The sequence below is a fragment of the Myotis myotis genome, unplaced genomic scaffold (assembly GCF_014108235.1).
Source record: "Myotis myotis isolate mMyoMyo1 unplaced genomic scaffold, mMyoMyo1.p scaffold_m19_p_32, whole genome shotgun sequence".
Classification (NCBI taxonomy): Eukaryota; Metazoa; Chordata; class Mammalia; order Chiroptera; family Vespertilionidae; genus Myotis; species Myotis myotis.
The window spans coordinates 2,179,884-2,200,389 of NW_023416338.1; the positions used below are offsets into that span (position 1 = coordinate 2,179,884).

The 20,506-nt window shown below is 54.6% G+C and overlaps 2 protein-coding genes across 11 annotated transcripts in view; one reads left to right on the top strand and one right to left on the bottom strand.

The window, feature by feature from the left end:
* CUNH19orf44 (chromosome unknown C19orf44 homolog) overlaps positions 1 to 2,456 on the top strand; it is a 21,018-nt gene extending 18,562 nt beyond the window's left edge. Inside the window, exon 9 of the mRNA XM_036302576.1 lies at positions 2,324 to 2,456. The gene's annotated coding sequence lies outside the window, so the exon portion shown is untranslated. The remainder of the gene's footprint in view (positions 1 to 2,323) is intronic.
* On the bottom strand, positions 177 to 19,470 carry LOC118652597 (calcium homeostasis endoplasmic reticulum protein). 10 transcript variants are annotated; one of them, XM_036302571.1, is made up of 17 exons: positions 19,292 to 19,470; positions 18,809 to 18,982; positions 14,815 to 14,999; positions 13,421 to 13,558; positions 12,985 to 13,136; positions 11,317 to 11,461; positions 11,134 to 11,223; positions 9,358 to 9,616; positions 8,514 to 8,689; positions 6,707 to 7,142; positions 5,108 to 5,346; positions 4,160 to 4,293; positions 3,364 to 3,450; positions 2,595 to 2,744; positions 2,386 to 2,502; positions 1,854 to 1,897; positions 177 to 1,595 (listed from the first exon to the last, which is right to left on the bottom strand). In XM_036302571.1, the coding sequence occupies exons 1-17, from the start codon at positions 19,314 to 19,316 to the stop codon at positions 1,402 to 1,404; spliced, it is 2,745 nt and encodes a 914-aa protein (XP_036158464.1). In that variant the 5' UTR covers positions 19,317 to 19,470; the 3' UTR covers positions 177 to 1,401. The 10 variants fall into 10 exon arrangements, with proteins under 10 accessions (XP_036158464.1, XP_036158459.1, XP_036158460.1 ...); XM_036302570.1 differs by having other exon boundaries at positions 1,402 to 1,595; positions 1,854 to 1,948; positions 11,317 to 11,428; XM_036302569.1 differs by having other exon boundaries at positions 1,402 to 1,595; positions 1,854 to 1,948.
* Between the last annotated feature and the right edge of the window lie 1,036 nt (positions 19,471 to 20,506).

The window sequence follows — 20,506 nt, forward strand, 5'->3', positions numbered from 1 at the left end:
ATGGGGATGAGAGTCCCACTTACTAACAAGGACACGGGCAGGGGTCCATCCCGGGGACCTTGGTGTGAGACACAAGGCAGAGCTTTTGACCTGAGCCCACAACTCAGTCCACACAGACACCCCTCCTCCCTTCTGAGCCTGAGCACACTTCTGCGCTCCACACACCGAGAAAAAGGTCTTTATGAAAAAGTCTTTATTTGAAGGCAAAACAGTAAAACCCACAAGAAATTGTTAACAGCACGTGTTTATGCTTTATATCCTGAATCAGACACATTTAAACAATTCACAGCTACAGGAAACCTAGAACAAAATCAAATATTTTATCACATCAGGTTGAAAAGTTGGAGGATTTTGCATCTTATCGAAAAGAATTTTTTGAAAATGTTTCTGTACAAATAAACGGCACCACACCCCGCTGCCTGAAGATATTAAGTGCAGCTGATCCCAGTGTGGCCCCCGTGGCTCCCTCCAGGCCCCACCTCCTTGTGGTTGCAGGGGGGTGGGTGGGAAAAGGAAGTGACAGAGCAGGAGGCATGGCCTGTGGCTCCTCCCCACACTGGGTCTGAATGGACTATTGCACGCAAGTGCTGGTGTCGGGGTTCTTCTAAGTGAAAAACACAAGTAGACATTAAGGGCACAGACCCCCCGGGGACCATTCTGTGACCAGAAGATGTCTCAGATCCATCTCCTTAGGTCCTTTTCTTTCTGGAAATAACAGCAAATGGCTAACGTTTTAAAAAAAATTCAACTTAACTAAAATAACTAAGGGCCAGTATGTCTTGGAGGAATCAAGTTTCAAATTATCGCACTGGGGTTCATCTTCGGTCAACATGTTTTTAAAAACTAAACCATTTGGAGTAAAAATGAAAACCCTGTTTAATGTTGCAAATCAAGGTTTTGTTTTTCCTTTGTTAAAGAGTGAGCAGTACTAGCGCCTGGCCTGAGCCTTGTCACGACGTAAGTGGGAGGTGCAGATTGCAGAGCTGGGCCGCTGCACCCCTGGTCCGGCACCTGGCGTGCTCGCCCAAGGCCTCCTCCACACACGCTTGCTGATTTAAGCGGAGACTCGCATCTGACTGGGAAGAGATGAGAAATCCCTTCCTACAGGTGGCAAGGACTCTTGTCCAGGGGGTGAGGCTCATGTTTCTTGCTTCACTGTCCAGGGAATGAGTGCAGGGTGTCCTCATGGGAATCTTTCTTCTATGTGAAAGCTGGTTTGCCGGTGGGGCCTGTGCCTCCCGCAGTAGAGCATGGCACTGGTCACTAGGTATGCTATGGCTGTCCTCTTCTGTAGCTCCCCAACAATGGAGGCTGTGTGAGAACCGAGGTCCCTACCATCCAATAAGCCAGGAAGGTCCCACTTGCCAAGCTGCCGGCGGATGGCATAGCTCCTCACCACACCTACTTGCACTCGTCCCTGGCCTTCATGCGGGCGATGAAGGAGTAGCTCTTGTTCCTGCGGTAGTTCTCGTAGGGGTCGTCCAGGGCCACACCCACACCCTTGTACTGGTCCCACTTATCCCGCACGTCCCCCCCCTTGATGGGGTCCTGGATCCCTTGCTCTTTCACGCCGAGGCCACCAGATCCACTCCAGCCTTAGGAAGAAAGAGGGGCGAGTGGTTACGACCTACAAAAACTGCAATCTGGTGCCTTTATCCTGACACAAAGTTAAGTAGGAATGCATTTGGGGAGGTGAGTAACATGCATGAATGCTGTTTATAAACACACAGCTGGTAAAGAATGCCCAGCAGGCTCACCCTCTTTCAAAGACAGGGTGGTGAGCTGGGACTTCCTCTGACGCCATCATCCCCAACCTCAAAATCCCAGAGCAAGCTGTCCTCCCGGAACCTTACCCATTTTCACCAGCATCTGATGTCCTTTGTTCTCTTCCCCAAGCCTGGAGTCAGGTATAGGAGGTGCTGAATTAGAACCTAGGCCAGCTGAGGAACTAAAGTTAGGACAGGTTACATCTTTTACAAATGAGTAGGTATATTTATTGGAATGCAAACTTAGAATATTACAGGGCGTGGCATATGAGAACAGTCACAGTGCAGGATGGACACACACACACACACACACTTGTGTCTCTATTACTTCATCCTCTTCACAAGCCTGATAATGGGAACTAAGGTGATTGCCCCGCTTCACACTGTGCAGCAAGGGTCACACCAAGCCCCTAAAATGGTTAGAAACAGCCCAGCCACCACCATGTGAGATAAGGAAGTGCCACTGTCACTGCGTTAATGCTTGGGTGTCCCTGAGGCCCTGTGCCAGCAGGGGCCACCGGGAGCATGTCTTCTAAATGACATTTCAACATTCGCAGCAAAGCCTCAGAGGTTCCAGCGCTACCAGCAGGGCACTGGACAGTTAAGACAGAAATCTTACGGCGGAGTGGGGCTCCTGGATCGCGACCGACGTCTCCTGCCTGGGGAGTATGACTTGGACCTGGAGCGGGAGCGGGACCTTGAGCGGCTTCTTGAGGAGCGGGATCGGCTACGGCTCCTGTTGGGGCAGAGTTGTGCGGGAGAGCCCAGCGGGTCAGCTGGGCAGCCTTGAAGCCTCAGGCTCAGTCCCCGAGAGGTGGTACTGCCTACCTGGAGTGGGAACGGGAGTAGGAGCGGGAACGGGAGCAGGAGCGTGACCGTGACCTGGAGTATGAGCCAGACGACTTGGAAGACCTCGAGTTGGAGCGAGAGGAGGAGCGCCCTCGGCTTTTGGACCTGCTCCGAGACCGCGAGGGTCCACTGCAAGGAGAGGCTGGTGAGCTGGAGCTGGCACCTCCCAGCTCCCACACAGGCACAGGCTGAGCCTGCCACCCCCACCCGATTTCAAATGGCCCCATGCCATTCACACCACGGTGTCACTTTCCTAAACAGCTCGGTGAATACAGACCAAAGCCAACTTCTCTTGTGCTGGTGTTTTAACTCAGGCTTGTGGGAAGGGGTCCTAGCACTTTTAACATAGGGGCCAGACCAGGGGTGGGCAAACTTTTTGACTCGAGGGCCACAATGGGTTCTTAAACTGGACCGGAGGGCCTGGAGTGTTTGTGTGAACTAATATAAATTCAAAGTAAACATCATTACATAAAAGGGTACGGTCTTTTTTTTTTTAGTTTTATTCATTTCAAACGGGCCGTAGTTTGCCCACGGCTGGGCTAGACCCAAGAGCCAGGCAGAGGCTAGACCTGACTTTGTCTATGATTGGGGGTGATATCGTATGTTTTATGACATTAGGTGTTGGGGGCATGATACAACATGTTAGGATGTGACAGAACAGTGTGTCTGGTTCACTCTAAGCCAATTCATGACAAGATTAGCCAGGGAGGCATGATGACTCCATACAAGTCAGCAGGGACGCCCTTACCTGTTCCTCTTTTCCTGGCCTTTCCGCCGTCGGGCCCGCATTTTCGCTCGGAAGAACTCGTAGAGGCCATTCTGCTCCCAGCCTTCGCTGTAAGACGGGCAATGTGACCACATGTGACCACAACAGCCTCCTTCCCAAAGGGCGCTGGGAAATCTCATCAGGAGGGAGGAGGCTACCTCCTACCCACAAACCCCCCCCCCCCCCCCCCCCCCGGGATGCGGCGCATGTGCCACCACAGACAGCACTGGAGCTGTCATTTCCACGGGACGCCCTTTCTCAGATGAGGAAGCAGGCTGAGGTCGGGACACCTGCTGGGAGGTGGACTGGGCTTATACCTGACACCCCCGGCTCTCGGCCCCTCTGAACTGCAGTGAAAAGACAGAGCTGAGGGTCTTAGGGCCTGTGGTAATTGCAACTGGGAACCTGTGCCTGGCACAGGAAAGGAAGCAATGTCAGCCGGGCTGGTGATAAGGCCTTTGGGGGAGGGTATCCTGAAAGGGACCCATGACAAAGCCTGGATGTGCAGCAAGATAACGAGTCCCAAACAGAGAAGCCCTTCATGAAGGGCCACTGTGTGGCACATACCACCCATAGTCAGGAGAGAAACGGACCCTATAATGCCATTTCTCTTAGAGACACCACACTCCTCACCTGGACCTCACACCATGCTGGGTAGAAGGTATGGATGGTTAAGAGTCTTTCTTGTGAAGCAAACTTGGGGGAAGACAGGTTGGGAGATGGGATAGACTCCCCTCCCATCACTGGCCCCACTGCTGGGTCTCCCCAGGCCCCGTACCTGTTCCTTGGCCTGTCATGGGAAGGGGGGCTGTAAAAGGCCTCCACGGCCGCCAGCAGCCTCTCACTGGGTGGCATGGGAGGGGGAAGGCGGATGTCTTTAGGGTCCAAAGGCTTGTACTCGTGATCTTCTAGCTGCAGTGGAGAACACAGTTGTCACCACATCTTGCTGGAGCCCCCATCAGGCCCCCCCAGGAGACAGGGCCTGGTTTGGGTTAGGGTTGTCCTGGGCATCAGTGCTCACCCAGCCCTCGCTGGAAGGCCCACCCTCTTTGAGGCTGATAAAAGCCACAGAATTCTTTCTCCAAAAAAATGACCACAGAAGACATGGCCTTTAGGAAAGGAGACAGAAAGAGCCCTGGTTCATTCACAGACAAGCTGTGAATCCCAGATGCTCTGCCTGCAGGTGCCACCCTGTGCCCTGACTTCCTACCCAGAGCTCTGTTATCTCCCTTGAGGGCCCTCCCACAATCAGGATCCTTAGCCCAGCCCAGGAACTGGCTCATCCGCTGGTCCCTCTGCCTGTCCCAGCCCCTTGCTCACCTCACCCCTCACATGCATTCCCAGGTTCCATGAAGGCACACCTCAGCAGTTGCCCCTTTCCTGAAAAACCCTTCTGCCGTCAACCCCTGGACAAGGTGGCTTCCAAGAACCATTACTAAGAGGACCTGTGCCTCATGCCCAACCCAGCCTGCCCCAAGTGGCACCAAACTCATGGCAACAGAAAGATGCAGAGGGATCAGGAGACACGGGCCTCACGGACTCAGGTGCATTCCCACAGACTGGCCTGGTCGAGGTCGCTGGGGAGTGGGAAATGCGGGGGGAGTGGCCTGGGGAAGCAGTTCTGTAGCCTACGGGGAACTAGTTTCATCTGCGAACTTTTCACGTGGAGGCAGAGGCACTGGCCCGAGCATGTCCCACTGAGCGTGGCACTCACCACGGAGCTTACCTTCACAAGGGGGGCCATTAGGCCGGCGGGGAGATCGAAGTAGGGAACGTTGGGGACCAGACTGGGGTCATCATGGTTGATGTGGGGAGGGCCCTGTCGCCGCATGTGGGGCGGTTGCCCATTGAAGCCATGGGGAGGAGGGCCAAAGTCGGGGTGCTGGGGTCCCCCCCAGGGCGGGTGCTCATTGATCCCAGGATGTGGCATGCGATGGCCAGGGTGATGGTGAGGGGGTCCCATCTCTGCAAAACAGAAACTTCTCTCAGGCTCACAGGGAATTTATGAGCCAGGCGGCACCAAGGAGCTCAAAGAGGAGCAAGGATGCCAACACCCACTTTCTGAGCAGCCCTTCCATCACCTCCTCTCCCACTGCTTCACTCACTGCTCAGGCAATGCAGCAAGAGGGGAGGAGCAGAGGCTCGAAGGGGGCTGGCACCCACAGCAGCACCTGATGGACCTCGCAGGTTAAAGAAGGAACCACAGGGAAATCACAGCACCTTCTAACAGCAATGTTATGGGCTAAATTGTATCTCCTCCCCACCCCTGACCCCTGCATTCACCACCACCAGTCCTAACTCTCCCTCTGAAGAGACAATTAACTTAAAAAGAAGTCATATGGGTGGGCCCTGATTCAATATGACTTGTAAGATCAGGACACAGACAGGTAGAAAGAGACAATCATGTAAGGACACAGGGAGAAGGTAGCATCTACAAGTCGAGGAGAGAGACATTAGAGGAAACTAACCTTGTTTCTAGACTGGGAAGCAGAACCTGTTGTTGGAGCCACCCCAGGATGTTAACACAAACAACACACAAGCTAGGTGATCTCCGAGCTGAATTTATAACCAATGGAGGGTTTTAAGGTAGAGGCAGTAATACAGTAAGAATAAAATTCTTTTAAGCCCAGCCGGTGTGGCTCAGTGACTGAACATCGATTTCATGAACCAGGAGGTCACAGTTGGATTCCCAGTCAGAGCACCTGCCTGGGTTGTGGGCTCCATCCCTAGCTGGGGATGTGCAAGACACAGCCAATCGCTGATTTTCTCTCATCATTGATGTTTCTCTCTCTCTCTCTCTCTCTCCCCCTTCCTCTCTCTGAAATCAATAAAAACATATTTAAAATTTTATTTTAAAAAGAGAAAGTTAACAAAAATAAAGACTTCGAAAAACAACAATAATCAAGTAGGAAAGCTGATGAAAACTGTTGAGACAAGGACCGGGAAACCAATACTGTGACAGCAGTGTGGGCCCTGGACTCGGTGCCTGTTGCTATGGGCACTTGGGGGTTACTTCTCCTTTTGGAATCTATCTGCCCTTCTCTGCAGGACAGACAGTGCCCTATTCCTAGGAGGAGGGACCAAAGTGTCACCCCTCTACTGCTTGGTGTGTAGTCTATTCTCCTCTGTCATTCCATGACCCTCTGCCTATGACCTAGCCTCGGGGCACATCAGGGGCACACCAAAGATCAAGAGCAGTGCCATCAGCCTGCTCAGGAGAACAATCTGTCAGGTGCCTCCTCCAGGCAGGCAACCTGGACTTCTCCAGGAACCAGGGGCAGGAGAGGGCTGTGTGTACTGGGCCTCAAACATGCAAAACACTTACCAGCAGGGAAGTCCCCCTGAGGATAGTCAAAGCGGTGAGGATAGGGGGGCCGCTCGAAGGGGTGCCTCGGGGGAAAGTCATCCTGCATGAAGCGGGGTGGGAAGCGGTTGAAGTTGTGGGGGTGTGGTGGCTGGTTGAACTGTGGGTGCTGCTGGTGGGGTGGGAAGGGCCCGCGGAAGTGTGGTGGCCGCTGCATGCGGAAGGGCGGCTCTCGCTGGCCACCACCCCAGGGCGGCTGCTCGTGCTGGCTGTTCCAGGGGCCCTCGAACTGACTGTTCCAGTTGGGGTCGGGCTGGCTGTTCCAGGGTGCGTCGCGCTGGCCGTTCCAGCCGGGGTCCCCACGCTGCTCACCCCACATGCCCTCATGGCTGTTGTTCCAAGGTGGGCAGTGGGGTGGCCCACCCTGGTGGTGTGGGTAGGGGGGCTGCTCAGGAGGCTGTGAGACAAAGAGCAGATGTTAGCCCTCTCCAGGCCCATCTAGCCTCCGCACTGCCCGGTGCTGCACGCTGATGGTCTGCTGGGCGTTGCCCTGGGCAGGCCAAGGTGCTTTGTTTACTCTGCCGTGCAGAATGGGTGCTTTACTCTGTTTACAGTGGGTGCAGTGGTATCTGCCCTACCACTGGTCCCTCGTGTCCATGCTGATAACCTGACTCCCAAGTTTCTGCTCCCCATCATGGCTGAGGCTTTCTCTGGGTCCTCATACAGGACTTTCTAGAGGCCCCACATACAGGGAATCGGAACACCCCCTAGCCGAGCCCCCTCGTGGACAGCACAGAGGTGCCTCACCCGCTGCATCCAGAGCATGCGTAGTGGCTGAGTCCCAGCGGCCACCCACCCCGAATCAGCCCTTTCATAACTTCCCTCGACCCTGTGCTATTCTCCTGGGACATCTCCCACTGAACTACTTGCCCTCAGTCCTATTTCAGGGTCTGCTCCTAGGTCCGACCCAGGAAACTTGTTTCTGAAGGCTGAAGACATGAGCTCCAGCTGCTGCTCTGAAGACTTAAAGTTGGACTGCAACCCAAACTCAGAGCCAGGGAGGATGGGTCCAATGAGGCCAATCAGAGAGCCCATCTCTAGGGTCATGATTGGTTAGCTCCACTGACCATTACCACCAGAGACTGGCCCAGGCCACCATATTCTCAGGAAGCCAGAAAGCCAAACTTTAAATATGGCATCATTTCAAAACGTGCAAGATGCCTCATGGGCAGGCCAGGCCAAGTGCATTGCCAGGCCATGGCGTCTGACTATGGACTGCTGACCGAGGGCAGACCCTTGGTGAGGGGACCCTGTTGTCGTGAGCCTCCTAGTGCTGCTATGCTGGATGAGATGACCCTTGCCCTTGCCTAGAAGTTTCTCACCCCAAGGAAACGGGAGGAAGTGACCAGTAGCTCAGCCCCAGAATATGCTGCCTGACACTTGTGACCTCTTTTAAAAGCACCATGTTCTCTCCAGGGTGACAAGGTGTTGACACTTTGCTAGTCAAACGAGTCAAAACAAGGGAAGGAAAGGGAGCACCCTCCTTTACTGTGTGGGATTTCCCTGCACTCCCTGGAAAACGGGGACCTGTTACTGACAATCCCAAATGATCAAAGCACCAGAGGAGGCAAGGCCTGCCTTTCTTGCTTCACCTAATCCCAGTACCGTGGGAAGAAGGGGCTATCGTACCCTCTCCCCCAGACCTTGCTGCAGATCTTCCAGTCTCCCAGCAAGCGGCTAAAAGCCCCTCACCTACAGAGGCTGCCCGCCACCCTGGCCGTCAGTCTCGTTAGGCCCAAGCACGCTCACCTGCCCCGGTAAGAAATACCTGCTGTTGACCCCAAGGAGCAACGGGGTGAGGCTGGTCAAACCACGGTGGTTTGTTAGGTGGGATCTGGTCGTGGGGCCCAGGGCCCCGGGGGCCGGTGGCTGCAGGGTCCTGGACCCCTCCTGAGGCGTCATATTCAGAGGAGCCGGGCATTTGGATGGGAGGCTTGCTGTCATCTGGAACCAGGCAAGAAGGCAGTTAGTGGAGGCCACAGCAGCAGGAGGTGCCACCCAAAACGGTCATCAGCAGACACCCGGGCAGCCCAGACTGGGCTTCATTTCCTGATAAATCCTCACTTCATGACCCAAGGAAAACCGCTGGGAAGGCAGCAGGACACACACTTCTGTTCTGAAAGCTTTACAGGAAGTACCGTACTTCTACCAGGTTGACCTTAGTTTGCTGAAGAATTTTTACCATTGCTGAATTTTATTACCTACTTCCTCCCATTTGATGTTACGTTATTAGGCTTCTTCAGTGTTAAACCATCCTTATACTTGGCTGGTTTTAATTTGCTAAGATTTTGTTTAGTATTTCTGCATCTTTATTCAGAAGCGACAATGGATTATATTTGTAATTCTTGTTCTGTCCTTGCCCAACTGGTGAGAAAGTTATCTTGGTCTTGGAAAATGATTTGGGCAGCTTTCCTCTTTGCCTATTCTCTGGGACAGTTTATAAAGGAGAATTGAGTTGTAAAAGTTTTATTATGTTTAAATGTGAAATTCTCTAGCCTGCTGCTTTAAACTGATTAGAATCTGGCCCGAGACTCCGAAACTAGAGCCCTTCTCTGGGGGGAAGCTGCTTGCTGGGACCAGCCCCCAAGAGTGGGTGCAGGGGGGCCACATACCAGGCTGGGTGGTGGGCGGGATGGCTGGGGCGGGCGTAGGGGCTGGCGGTGGGGCAGGTGGTGGTGGTGTGGCCTTGACTTCAGCTTCTATTTGTGGCATCTGGATCTGCTGCTGCTGCTGTTGCTGCTGCTGCTGCTGCTGCTGCTGGGCCAGGCTGTTGACAAACTCCTCATGCTGCGTCTTGAGGGTCTGGATCTGCTGCTGGAAGGCCAGCTGCACTGGCTGGACCACCGAGGAGTACTCATTGATAAGCGTTGCCTGGTAGAAAGAGAAGGGCGGGGGCACTCAGTGCTCGAGCCTCAGGGCCCACTGCTTCCAGAGCAGCATGGGGCCAAATGCTAGGAAAGCCCTGGGAAGTCGGGGTGCTACCAGGGGCAGTGAGGCCCAGCTGGCAGGTGACGTCATGGAAACCGATCAACTTGGTCTTGACAACCAGACCACCTATCTAGCCAAAATCTTGGTGATGTGCAGTGCAGTTTAGAATTCCCTGATGATGGAATCAGGCAATGATAGCTGTGGCCGCCTAGGGCACACAGACTAAACGTACATCACTGGCAAATGTTCTGAGACATGCTCATGGGCTGTGCTTACTTGCTGCCTGGCTTTGAATAAGTCACCACCTCCCTGAGCCTCAATTTTTCTCATCTGCAAAATGGGACCAACTTCTGAAGATTTCAGGGAGAAGTCAGCATATAACACATGGAAAGGGACTAGAGTGGTAGAGGCTTAGTAAACACTAGCTATCACGTTTACTAAGCTGAACTCAGGAGGAAAAAAAACAGTTAGCCTTAACTGTTGTATAGCAATACAAGTCCATTTTTTTTTTTTTTTTAAATATATTTCATTGATTCTTTACAGAGAGGAAGGGAGAGGGACAGAGAGCCAGAAACATCGATGAGAGAGAAACATCGACCAGCCGCCTCCCGCACATCTCCCACTGGAGATGTGCCCGCAACCCAGGCACATGCCCCTGACCGGAATCGAACCTGGGACCCTTCAGTCCGCAAGCCGAAGCTCTATCCACTGAGCCAAACCGGTTTCGGCTACAAGTCCATTTTTATTTAACATAAGAAAAAGTGGGTAAAATGTAGAGAAAGTATGAAATGCACTTTCCTCATTTGTTTCTGAGCATGAGAGCCTGTCCCCTGTGGTGAAGATGGCATTTAGGACCATCACCGAGGGAAGCAGCCTGCACAGAGCTCCTGACATTCAGCCAGGCCTTCAAGCCTGAGAGAAGGGGTGTGAGCTGTGCTTTTTATTCCAGAAGCTGCGTATAGGGCAATGATGCTGGTACCATGGTAGAGGGAACCAAGAAGACCCTCCCTGCCCTGTGCCCCTCCCCTGGGCAAAGGCAGACACGTGTACGGGGAGCACTGACTGCACAAGGTGATGGCCACAGCAGCCTAGACTACCTGGGGTCTCCTCACCTTCCCATCGTGTGAATGCGGGCCTGGAGGACCAGTGCAAACAAGCCAATGACACCCTGAGAACAGGGCCTACATTGGGAAACTCGGTCACAAGCGCACCAGGAAGCCTCCCTGGGAGGGGTCCCTCCTTCCTGTGCACGGGACAGGGCCCCCCAAGGGTGCTGCTCAGACCCCGGCCTTCAACACTCACTAGAGGCCCACCAGGGTGCCCAGTTTAGAAAATGCCATCTGGATTCTGAGGCCACCATTCCATTGGCTGTTCCCAGCCCAGGTGGGCCCCGACTTCTGGAAGCTGCTGGGTGGTGTCACCCTGGCCCCGCGTGTAGTTCGGGAGGTGGTGGCACTCACCTGGTACTGGCCGAGCCCCAGGGCCGGGCTCTGCAACTGCTGGATGATGGAGTCGTCAAAGTAGCCGTTCTTCTCCCAGAGCTGCAGGAGCTGGACGTGCGAGGATGAGCAATCATGTCAGGGAGAAACAGCTTGCCCCACCCCCTACCCACCTTACTCTACCCTCCAGGCTGCGCCACGTACCCGGGCAATCTTTTGCTGCTTGTCCTCCTCCACGGCCAAGAAGCTGGTGCAGTAGATGGGCACCACAACCTTCTGCAGGGCGGCCAGCAGCTCCCTGGCCTGCTTGCGCTGGCTGTGAGGGAGAGACCTTCCGCGCGTCAGGGCCCTGGGGCGGGACCCGGCCACGCGCCCGTTACCATCGTGGCTCCAGCCATAGCACCCTCTGCCTTCTCAGGGAACGGGCCCCCAACCCGGCTGGGACGAGGGCTGGGCTCCCCACAGCATCTGTGCTGGCGCTTGGGCCCCACTGACCGACAGCAGTGGGAGGAGGGAAAACACAGGGTGGGGACCTGCAGAGCAACGCCTGTCACTCTGATCTCCTTGTTAGTAAAGTCATCCTTCCCTCCTGGCATAATGGACACAGAGCCTGTGAGAATCCCAATGTCCACAAAGGACAGGCTAGAGCTGCTGTGGGCTCAGGGCCTTGTCTATGTGGTCTTGCTCAGCACTGTGATCCCACGTGCGCAAAAACCTAACTTGGGCCCCGTGTTTCAGGAGGCAGAGGGAGTGTGCCAAGTGTGCTGGCATTGGGGACCTGCCCCCACATCCTTCGGGGGGCACTCTGAGGATAACTGGGTGTGGACGTCCCTGCAGCTACACACTGAGGTGGCATGGGGCCCCCAGTGTGGCAGTGAGCCCAGATGGCATGAGGCAAGTGGCTGGAACCCCTCCCAACACCAAGTTCAACAGAGAGAGCTCACAGACTGGAGCAAGTGCCTGGAGTAGGGAAGTGGGTCATGGGAGGGAGGCAGTCCGGGCGGAGGACAGGTAGGACAGGGCTGTCTCTGCAGAGCTGCCTGGAGTCAGAAGAGGAGTGAATAAAGCAGGAAGGCAGGGGAAGTCCCAGGCGGCTGCTTACTTCCCCACATGTGAAATAAGGGGATGGTGATGCCGGGAGTGACTGAGTGTGGCACGAGGAGGGCAGGGGCCCAGGATATACGCGTGGCGGAAGACAGGGCAGGGCAAAGGACTGAGAGGGACAGGTCAGTTTCTGCTGCCCTTATGGGCACCATGCCCTTCAGCTGGCCAAGCTCAAAGCCAAACATGGCAGCCACACACCACCTTACTAGCACTGCTTCCTTCAGCCTGTCTCCTCCTGGGGCCTGTCTTGGCCCAGGCATCTGGTTCCTTAAGTTAACCTTTGTCATAAGGCCCCCAAAAGGCAGTGCAGATGTAACCACTGGCCTGGGGAGGGCTGTGGGGGTGGGGATTTGTCTCGGTGGGCTGGGACATAGGGTCCGCAAGGGGAACCCATCACCAAGGACCCTGAAGCAGGGCAGAGTCAGCTGACTGAGGGTGTGTAATGTGTATCACTGACGCGGAGCTGACAGCCAACAGAGAGATACCGAAAGATACCAGAATTTGCCCTGAGTGAGGAGTGAAGGAACTGTGGCCCTAGGTGAGGTGGGGATGAGGATCCAGGGATAGGCTGAGGTGTGTGTGTGTGGGGGGTGGGGGGTTGGGGGTGGAGGCGGGAAGAGGAGGAGCTTGTGGCATAGATGACCCTCTCCCAGGGTCTCTGGACAAATGACCCACATCCTGAGACCAGCCAAGTTACTGAGTGAAGTGCAGTGGCCACAAGAGGGCCAGAAGAAGAGGGAAGGCAAGCGGGGCCCGAGAGGCCCTTACCAGTGGTGCAGCACGTCATTGATCAGGTAGATGAGGTGCAGCCGCAGTTCAAAGTGTGCCCCATCAGCTGTGATGCGGTTCCGGAGGTGGCCTGCCATTAGCTCACAGTGCGGAGGGGACTTCGCGTTGCTGAACATCCAGTTCTTCCCGGCCTGCAACAGAGCAATGGGTGAGCAGAGTTGGGCTCGCCCAGCCAGAGCTTGGGCAGGTGCCCAGGGAGGTCAGGGCACAGCTGAGGGTGTGGTGCCCAAGGGCTCGGCCACATGCTGCAGCCTCTGCCTGCCTTCCCCTTCTCTTGGAGGTGCTCAAGGGGGAAGGGCAAGAGTAGATGGGGCATCGCTACGGCAGCCCTGGCCCAGAGGCTTTGGTGGGCTCTCACCCGTCAGGAGCACTAGGTTCTGGGAGCACTGAGCCCACCCAGCCCCACTGCCCTCACCGAGATGGCATCTTTGGTGCATGTGTCAATGATCGGCTGCAGCAGGTTGTCAAACTCGTTCATGTCCAGCTGGGTCTCCTCCAGGAGCTTCTGCATCTGCTGCTCTACGGCATGGGCCACGGCCGCTGTCACCTGCTCCTGGGAGGCCAGGTGGGACCAAGACTGCCCATCAATGTCCCACCACAGCAGCAGAAGGCCCTGTCCCTCACATCCACAGCCTCACACCCACAGGAGCAGTCACAGCCACGGCAGGCAGAGGTTAGAGCAGTGATGGAGAACCTATGACACGCGAACTCATTTTTTTGGTTGATTTTTCTTTGTTAAATGACATTTAAATATATAAAATAAATATCAAAAATATAAGTCTTTGTTTTACTATGATTGCAAATATCAAAAAATTTCTGTATGTGACACAGCACCCCAGAGTTAAGTTAGGGTTTTTCAAAATGCTGGCACGCCGAGCTCAAAAGGTTCGCCATCACTGGGTTAGAGCAAGAAGAGACGGAGGGAAAGACAATGTCCAGCCCTACCACAGGTGACAGATGGAATGATTAAGACCCAGAGGAACAGGGGACCTCTGCAGGCTAGTTAAACACAAAAAGAAAGTGGACAGATAGCACAGAGAGGGCTTATGAAAGGTCACTAGTCAGGATAAAGGAGAGCAACCAAGGAATGGAAAATTAAAACAGGATAGACTGGCAAACTGAGAGACTGCTGAAATCTGGGACTTCTGTGGGGACAGGCAGTCCGATCAGGGCTGGCCGAGGCTGGACCACCCATCCTATGAGAGGCTCCAGCCAGAAACTGAGGGTGAGTGATCTGGCATGTTTTGTTGTCAGCAATATGACAGTGATCTTAAATATAGTAATAAAACAGGCGCTGGTGTTTCAGATGCCTTATTTTTTTTTTATTCATCTCATTTTCCATGTGATTCATCGTACTATATTTGGCAATAAGTATTAGAACTGTAATGGATCAGGACAGAAGGGTCCTTCCCTCAACAGCTTGGAGTGACCTGGCTAGCACGAACTGCTGCCAATGGCACCAAAGGCCACACGGTATTCTGTTACACAATTTCTAACGTGTAGTCCCACTCATAGGTGTCCACTCCAGTAAACAGCTTGGGTAATGATTTCACTGGAATGAGAAGTAACCTCTGTCCAGAGGGACTGGGCTAAACACGCCATGGGTAGTGGCAGCACTGTCCACAGCACTGATGCTTGGTAATGGGTCCTCCTGATAGCTATTTGTGAGTCCCAATGTACAGATGCAAAAACTGAGGCACAGGGGTGAGCTCCAGAGACCACCTGAGGACAAAAAGGGGAAAAAGGAGGGCCCTAGGCCTACTCAGGGCTGATGGGAGTGGGAGGGAAGAGGAGGAGCAGGCCCCATACCTGTCTGAGAGCAAGCAGGTGCTGCTCCTGCTGCTGCAGGTTCCACTGGCTCTGCTGGATGAGCTCATCCATTGACGGGGCTCCCTGGGCGGGTGGGATGGGTGCAGCAGGGGCTAACGGGGGCTGTGTGAGGGGTGGCAGCGCTGCGGCTGGCTCCAGCTCTGGGGCCTGCTGCTTGCAGATGACTGGCAGAAGAGGAGAAAAGGTGCCCCAGTGAGAAGGTGGCTGGGGTCTAGGTGTCTCCTTGGCTGCCTCTTGGGCAGCCCTCAGCCATAGGGGCTCCCCTCTCCACACTTACCATCCACAAGAGGACTTCTGCACTGTGCTGCAGCCACACTCCCTGCCTCTGCCACACCACCACCGAAGTCTGCCAGGCTCCACTCACGCTCAGCCTGGCTCTCCCACCCCTCTCATTCCCCCAGAGCCTAGAACCAGCCCCTTTCCCGTGTCCCACCCACCACCTTCCACCTTTGTACCAGTCCTCTCCTTGGAGATCTCAGGACTGTAACCCTGCCACTCCTTCCAACACTGTCGTCTTGCCCATTGTCCTCTGGCACAGACCAAGCTAGAGCCCATCCCCCTTCACCCTCCCCTCCTCACCAAGGCCTAAACTGAAGCTAAACCCAGGCCAAAGCTCTGCCCCCACGAGCATCTCTCTGCTACCATCCCCTAATATACTCTTTACTTTCAGGTCATCAGAGCCACCTGATGCCCAGCCAGGGAGCCCAAAATAGGAGCAGGCAGCACCCCTGAGCACATGCTGTGGCCCATCACCACGTGCCCCTTGATTTCCTTATCCCGACTGTTTGGGGAAAGGGACTCCTCGGAGTCAATCGAGGTTGAGCCAGGGCGAGACGACCATCCTACCGGTAGGAGACTGGGTCAGGTGGGTGTGTGCCCGAATGTGGCCAGATGAGAAGAGACAGACATTTGGGTGGTGGGATGTGGGGGGTTCTGCTGGGAAGGGTCGCTGAACAAAATGGTCTCCCCATCAGCTACTGGGTCTTGTCTGGTCTGAACATGACTACCCACTGCTGGAACCCTGCTGAGTCCCATCCCAAGGGGACCTGGCCTTTGGACAAAGACAGGCAGACAGAACAGATGGTGCTGTCCAGGGCCCATCTCGGGACACTCAGTCACTTCTTAGATCTGGTTGAGCCTTCTGGTGTTGACACCCTCGGGGACATCCTCCTCCACTTCCCAGAGACATTTCTTCAGCAAATCTGTTCTCTCGCTCTCATTTCTTCATTTTCTCCCTCTTTCTGGCTCCTTCCCAGCAGCCCCAAAATATAACTGTCTCTGTCTTTAAAAACTTTCCCTTAATCGCATGCCCCTCATCTCATCAATTTCACAGCCAAGATTCCATTTCAATTCATCTCTCCTTTATCTTACTTGCCCAGGGAAAGTCCGGCTCTGTTCACCCATCCCAACCCCTATCCCCACAGCCCTGGGGGACATCCTTATTCAGCCTGATGGCCCTGTCACAGGCCCCTGTCTCACTCAGTCCGTGTGGCCCCTTCCTCTTTCTCTCTGACCCTTAACTGCTGGGATGCCAGGGCTGTCTTCTCTCTGAAACCCCTAGGGGAACGCAATTACAATCAGCATACCGTAATTCCTAACTCTATCATGTTCACCCGGGATTCCTTGAGCTCTGGACCTAATTACAGCTCTAACAGCCCATAGCTTTCCACAGGCATGCATATCCTCTTGCCCCATGCTCCACCCACCAAGCCCTACTACTGATCTCTGTGGCTGGCATGGCTATGCCCATATACCCAAGCCAGAGCCTAGAAGGCACAAACCCCCGTCTTTCCTTTGCACCTCACACTGACAAGTTAACCCGTGCTGTCATCAGCTTCCTAGATCACATTCTGGTCTGTTTGTGTCCCTGCTGTCACTGCCACAACTCTGCTGTCACCTGCATCACCTTTGAAACTGGTCTCCGAGTCCAGTCCGGTCCCCTCCACATGGCAATATAGTGACGCTGCTCAAAGTGTGGTCTGAGGAGCAGTCAGGTGAAAGATTACACAAATACAGAAATGGTGAAGAAGTACTTGGCGCTTTTATGGCTCACATTTTTACTCTATTTTGCAAAGGTATATTCTCTATAACAGAATTTTTAAAAAAACAAAAACTGGTCCTTCAACAGAGTTTGCAAAACGCCATTCTAGAACAGTTCTGGGCTCCAGTGTTTACAATGACTAACCCTGCTCCACAACACAGACCTGAAACCAACCCTTCAAGAGACCCCAAAGCTCCTAGGTCCTTGGCAAGCCAGCCCTCCCTACTCTGCACCCTCACTTTGAGCCACTCTAAGAACCCCTCCTTCTCCGAGCTTCAGCCACCTTGAGCTCTTGTCCCCTCCACTCCCTAGTCCCTCCTAAGGCAGTGTCCTCTGCCTGAACACTTTTCTCCAGTTTCCATCTGGCTAACTCTATGCATTCTTCAATCACAGCTAGATATTGTTACCTGCACAATACACTTCATGAGCCCCAATCTTCCCCTGCTAAAAGCACCCTTCCTTCCTGGGTTATGGCACCAAGTCCCCAAGCAGACCTGGATTTCTAACCCCACAGGGCAGGGTGAGTGAGCTCCCCTTGCAAGGGAAGCAGCTCTCACTCCTGGTCACTCCAGTCAAAGCACTGTCCTCCCCTTGTCCCCCCTACCTGGTTATGTCAAAAATATCCATCTGGTGCCCTAGTTCATGGATTCGACCCCTTAACCCCAGGAACCCCCCAGGCTGAGTCCCTCAGGCTCAACCCACTGATCTAATTCAGATCTTACCATCAAATGCTCGTTCACTCCCTGCTGGCCTCACTGGTTCCAGCCTCCACTCCTGCTCCCTCCAGCTTGGCCACACTGGCCATACGAACCTGACCCATCACTCCTTTGTTCAAACTCTCTCGTGACTTCACACTTTCTGTAGCAGGGGTTTTAAACTGGTGTGCAGGGGCTACGGAGTAACTGCTCCAGGGACATGTAAGCACACACAACATTTTGCCTACAATTTCAGGAAGCTGATCTCCCTCACCCCCATCTCAACTATAACTATGCACAAGAACCCCTGAACTGAGGGTGAAAACCCCAACATTCCCCTGGCATTTCCACTCCAGACCAAATACTCCCCTCCTCCACACATGTTCTGTGCTCCAGCCGTGCTGGGCCTCTCATGGTTTCTTCCATGGATATCCAAACACACCAAGCTTGTTCAAGCAATTGCACCTTAGCAGTTTCTTACAAATTCTTTGTTGAACGCTACTGTGTACTATGTATTAGGGCACAAGAATGACCCAAAACAAAGTCTGGTGCTTGTAGTCCAGGGAACATTCAGCTTTCAATGCCCATCAACTTGAGCAATCCTCTACTCATTCAAATGTATTCAGCAGCTAGGTAATCATTACTGGACAAAACTGATGTAGGACCTTACCACCTGGAGGCTATTTGTTATTCAAAGGCCAGCTGTGATTTCTAACTCCATCTTAACTCCTCTGAGGGCAGGACCAGAATCCTGATGTCCAACTCAGGGAACACTGTAAACCTCTGCAAAGAACTAAAACCCAACGGGACAATACTTTTTGATTTGGACTGTAAGCAACTGAAATGCACAAAAACCTTGCTGGACCCAGGAAGGGCCCACAAAGGGAGCTGAACAGTGGCTCAAAACAGAATCCCAGTCCAGCCTCTATCACTGCCTTCCTGGAAAACACTGAAGCAATCACTACTTCTGCTGACCCCAGTCATCACGTTTGCAAAAACAATAGAAAAATCCCTGATCTCGAGCCCAGAAGGTGGATCCATAACCTCCTTCCCCATTACACTCGGACCCAGCAACCACTTGCTGCAGGCCTGAGAGCAACGGAAGGGATCGTGAAGGCCTAGCTCCCACAATTTGAAAGAGCATGCGACCCAAAGGAAGGCGGTTTGTGGCAGAGCCTGCACTGGTATCAGAGAAAGAAATCGCTCCAGGGTGCGACCAGAGCTGGAGAGGACTCACGCTGCTGCTGTTCCAGCGCTAGCTTGCACTTGTAGTAACTGTAGAAGTCGCCTCCGAACAGAAACGAGAATTTGGGGTTGTCCTTCTGCTTCTCCATCGTCATCTTCTCAAACTCGGGCCCGTTGCGAGCCACGAACTGGGCCAGTTTGTCGATGACATTTCGAAGCTCCTGGTCTGGAGAACGGAGAAAAGGCCACGCGGGGCGTCAGCGAGGACCGCCCAAATCCGGGGGCCCCGGCGCACCAGCCGCCGTCCACCAGGTCGGGATCTCTAGGGGTGGGCCCCGCAGAGGCCGCCCTTGTACGGGTCCTGGTAGGGGCCACAAGCGCGCCGGGAATGCGGAGACCCGCGGGAGAGGCCGCAGGCGAACCCGGGAGGCCGAGCCCCGCCCCCTCCTAGGCCCGGGGACCTCAGGAGGCGGGGTAGGCCAACAGGGGATCCGGGGGAGAGAGAAACGGTCCCTAAACTCGCGCTGGGCCTCACCGTCGGGTGGCAGCGGCATCTCCATGGCTCCTGCCGCCGGGAACGACCTCCGGTGCCTCTCGATCCCCCACCAGCGCCGTCGGTGGAAGCCGGCAGGAAGTGGCGCGAGGGAGCCGTTTACGGCGGGCCTCGTGGGCTGCTTCCGTCCGTCACTTACGGCCGTCGCCGGGAGACCCCGGAAGTGAGGGCGGGAGGCAGGCGGGAAGAAGCCGCGTGAGGCCGAGCGCGCGGGAGGAGTTCGCGGTGCGCAGACGCAGGGACTCTTTTGCGCTTGCGCGGAGGGGGCTGTCTCCCGCCGCCCCAGAACCGCTGGGTCAGCCGGCAGTGCCGGCCGTTATCTGTGGCAGGGGCTCTCTGCTGGCTTCGTTGCAGCCCGGGGGCCCGGTGGGCCACGTCTCCGCGGGGCAAGAGGGCTGGGGAGTGCTTGTCTGGGTCAGGGCCTGTGTTGTATTGTCGGGGGAGCGGCAGTGAAGAGACTGCGAGGCGAGGTGAGTGCGGGAGGCTCCCAGGCCAGCCCCGCGGTGGAAACAGAACCCGGCGTCGCCGGGCTCGGTGAGGATGGGACTGGGCTGAGTGAGATTCCAAAGATCCTCCCACCCGGTGTCTGTCGCCGCACCCAGCACCGCGGTAAGGAAGACTTTGCGGCGGGAACGTGCCACTCCCGCTGGCCTCAGCCTGCGTGGCTTCCGCGTCGTGGAGCGCCCGCGGCCGACCTCCGGCGACTCGCTTGCCAGACTGCCCGCCTTCCTGAAAGCAGCAGTGATGTAACTTCTAACACGAGTGTGGACGTTAAGAGACGTCCAAACCTGTAGGGAATTTTTATGAGTTTATTTGCGCCAAACTGACAGTTGCGGGGGAGCAAAATCTCAAGGAATTGAGAAGGTGCTCTGGAGAGTGGCAGCTGAGCAGCTGATTTTATACATTAAAATAAAAGGAGGAGCGGCCCGGAGGGTTACATGCAGTCCCCTGGTGGTAGGTTAAGGGAGTTGGAGAAAACAAAGCGAGGAGATAATCTGGGACTGGATAAAAAGGCAAAATAGAGAAACATGTACTTTTGCCTTCGCGGGCACGGGATAGTTAGCATGTACAGCACGTAGAGATCGTGTGTGGGGAACAAGGTAACGTTGAGGGGTTCTTGCCCTGTGGGGTCCAGGCAAGATTATCCTCACCTTTCTTTCTTTCTTTCTTTTTTTTGTATGTTATCTTAGCCCTGGC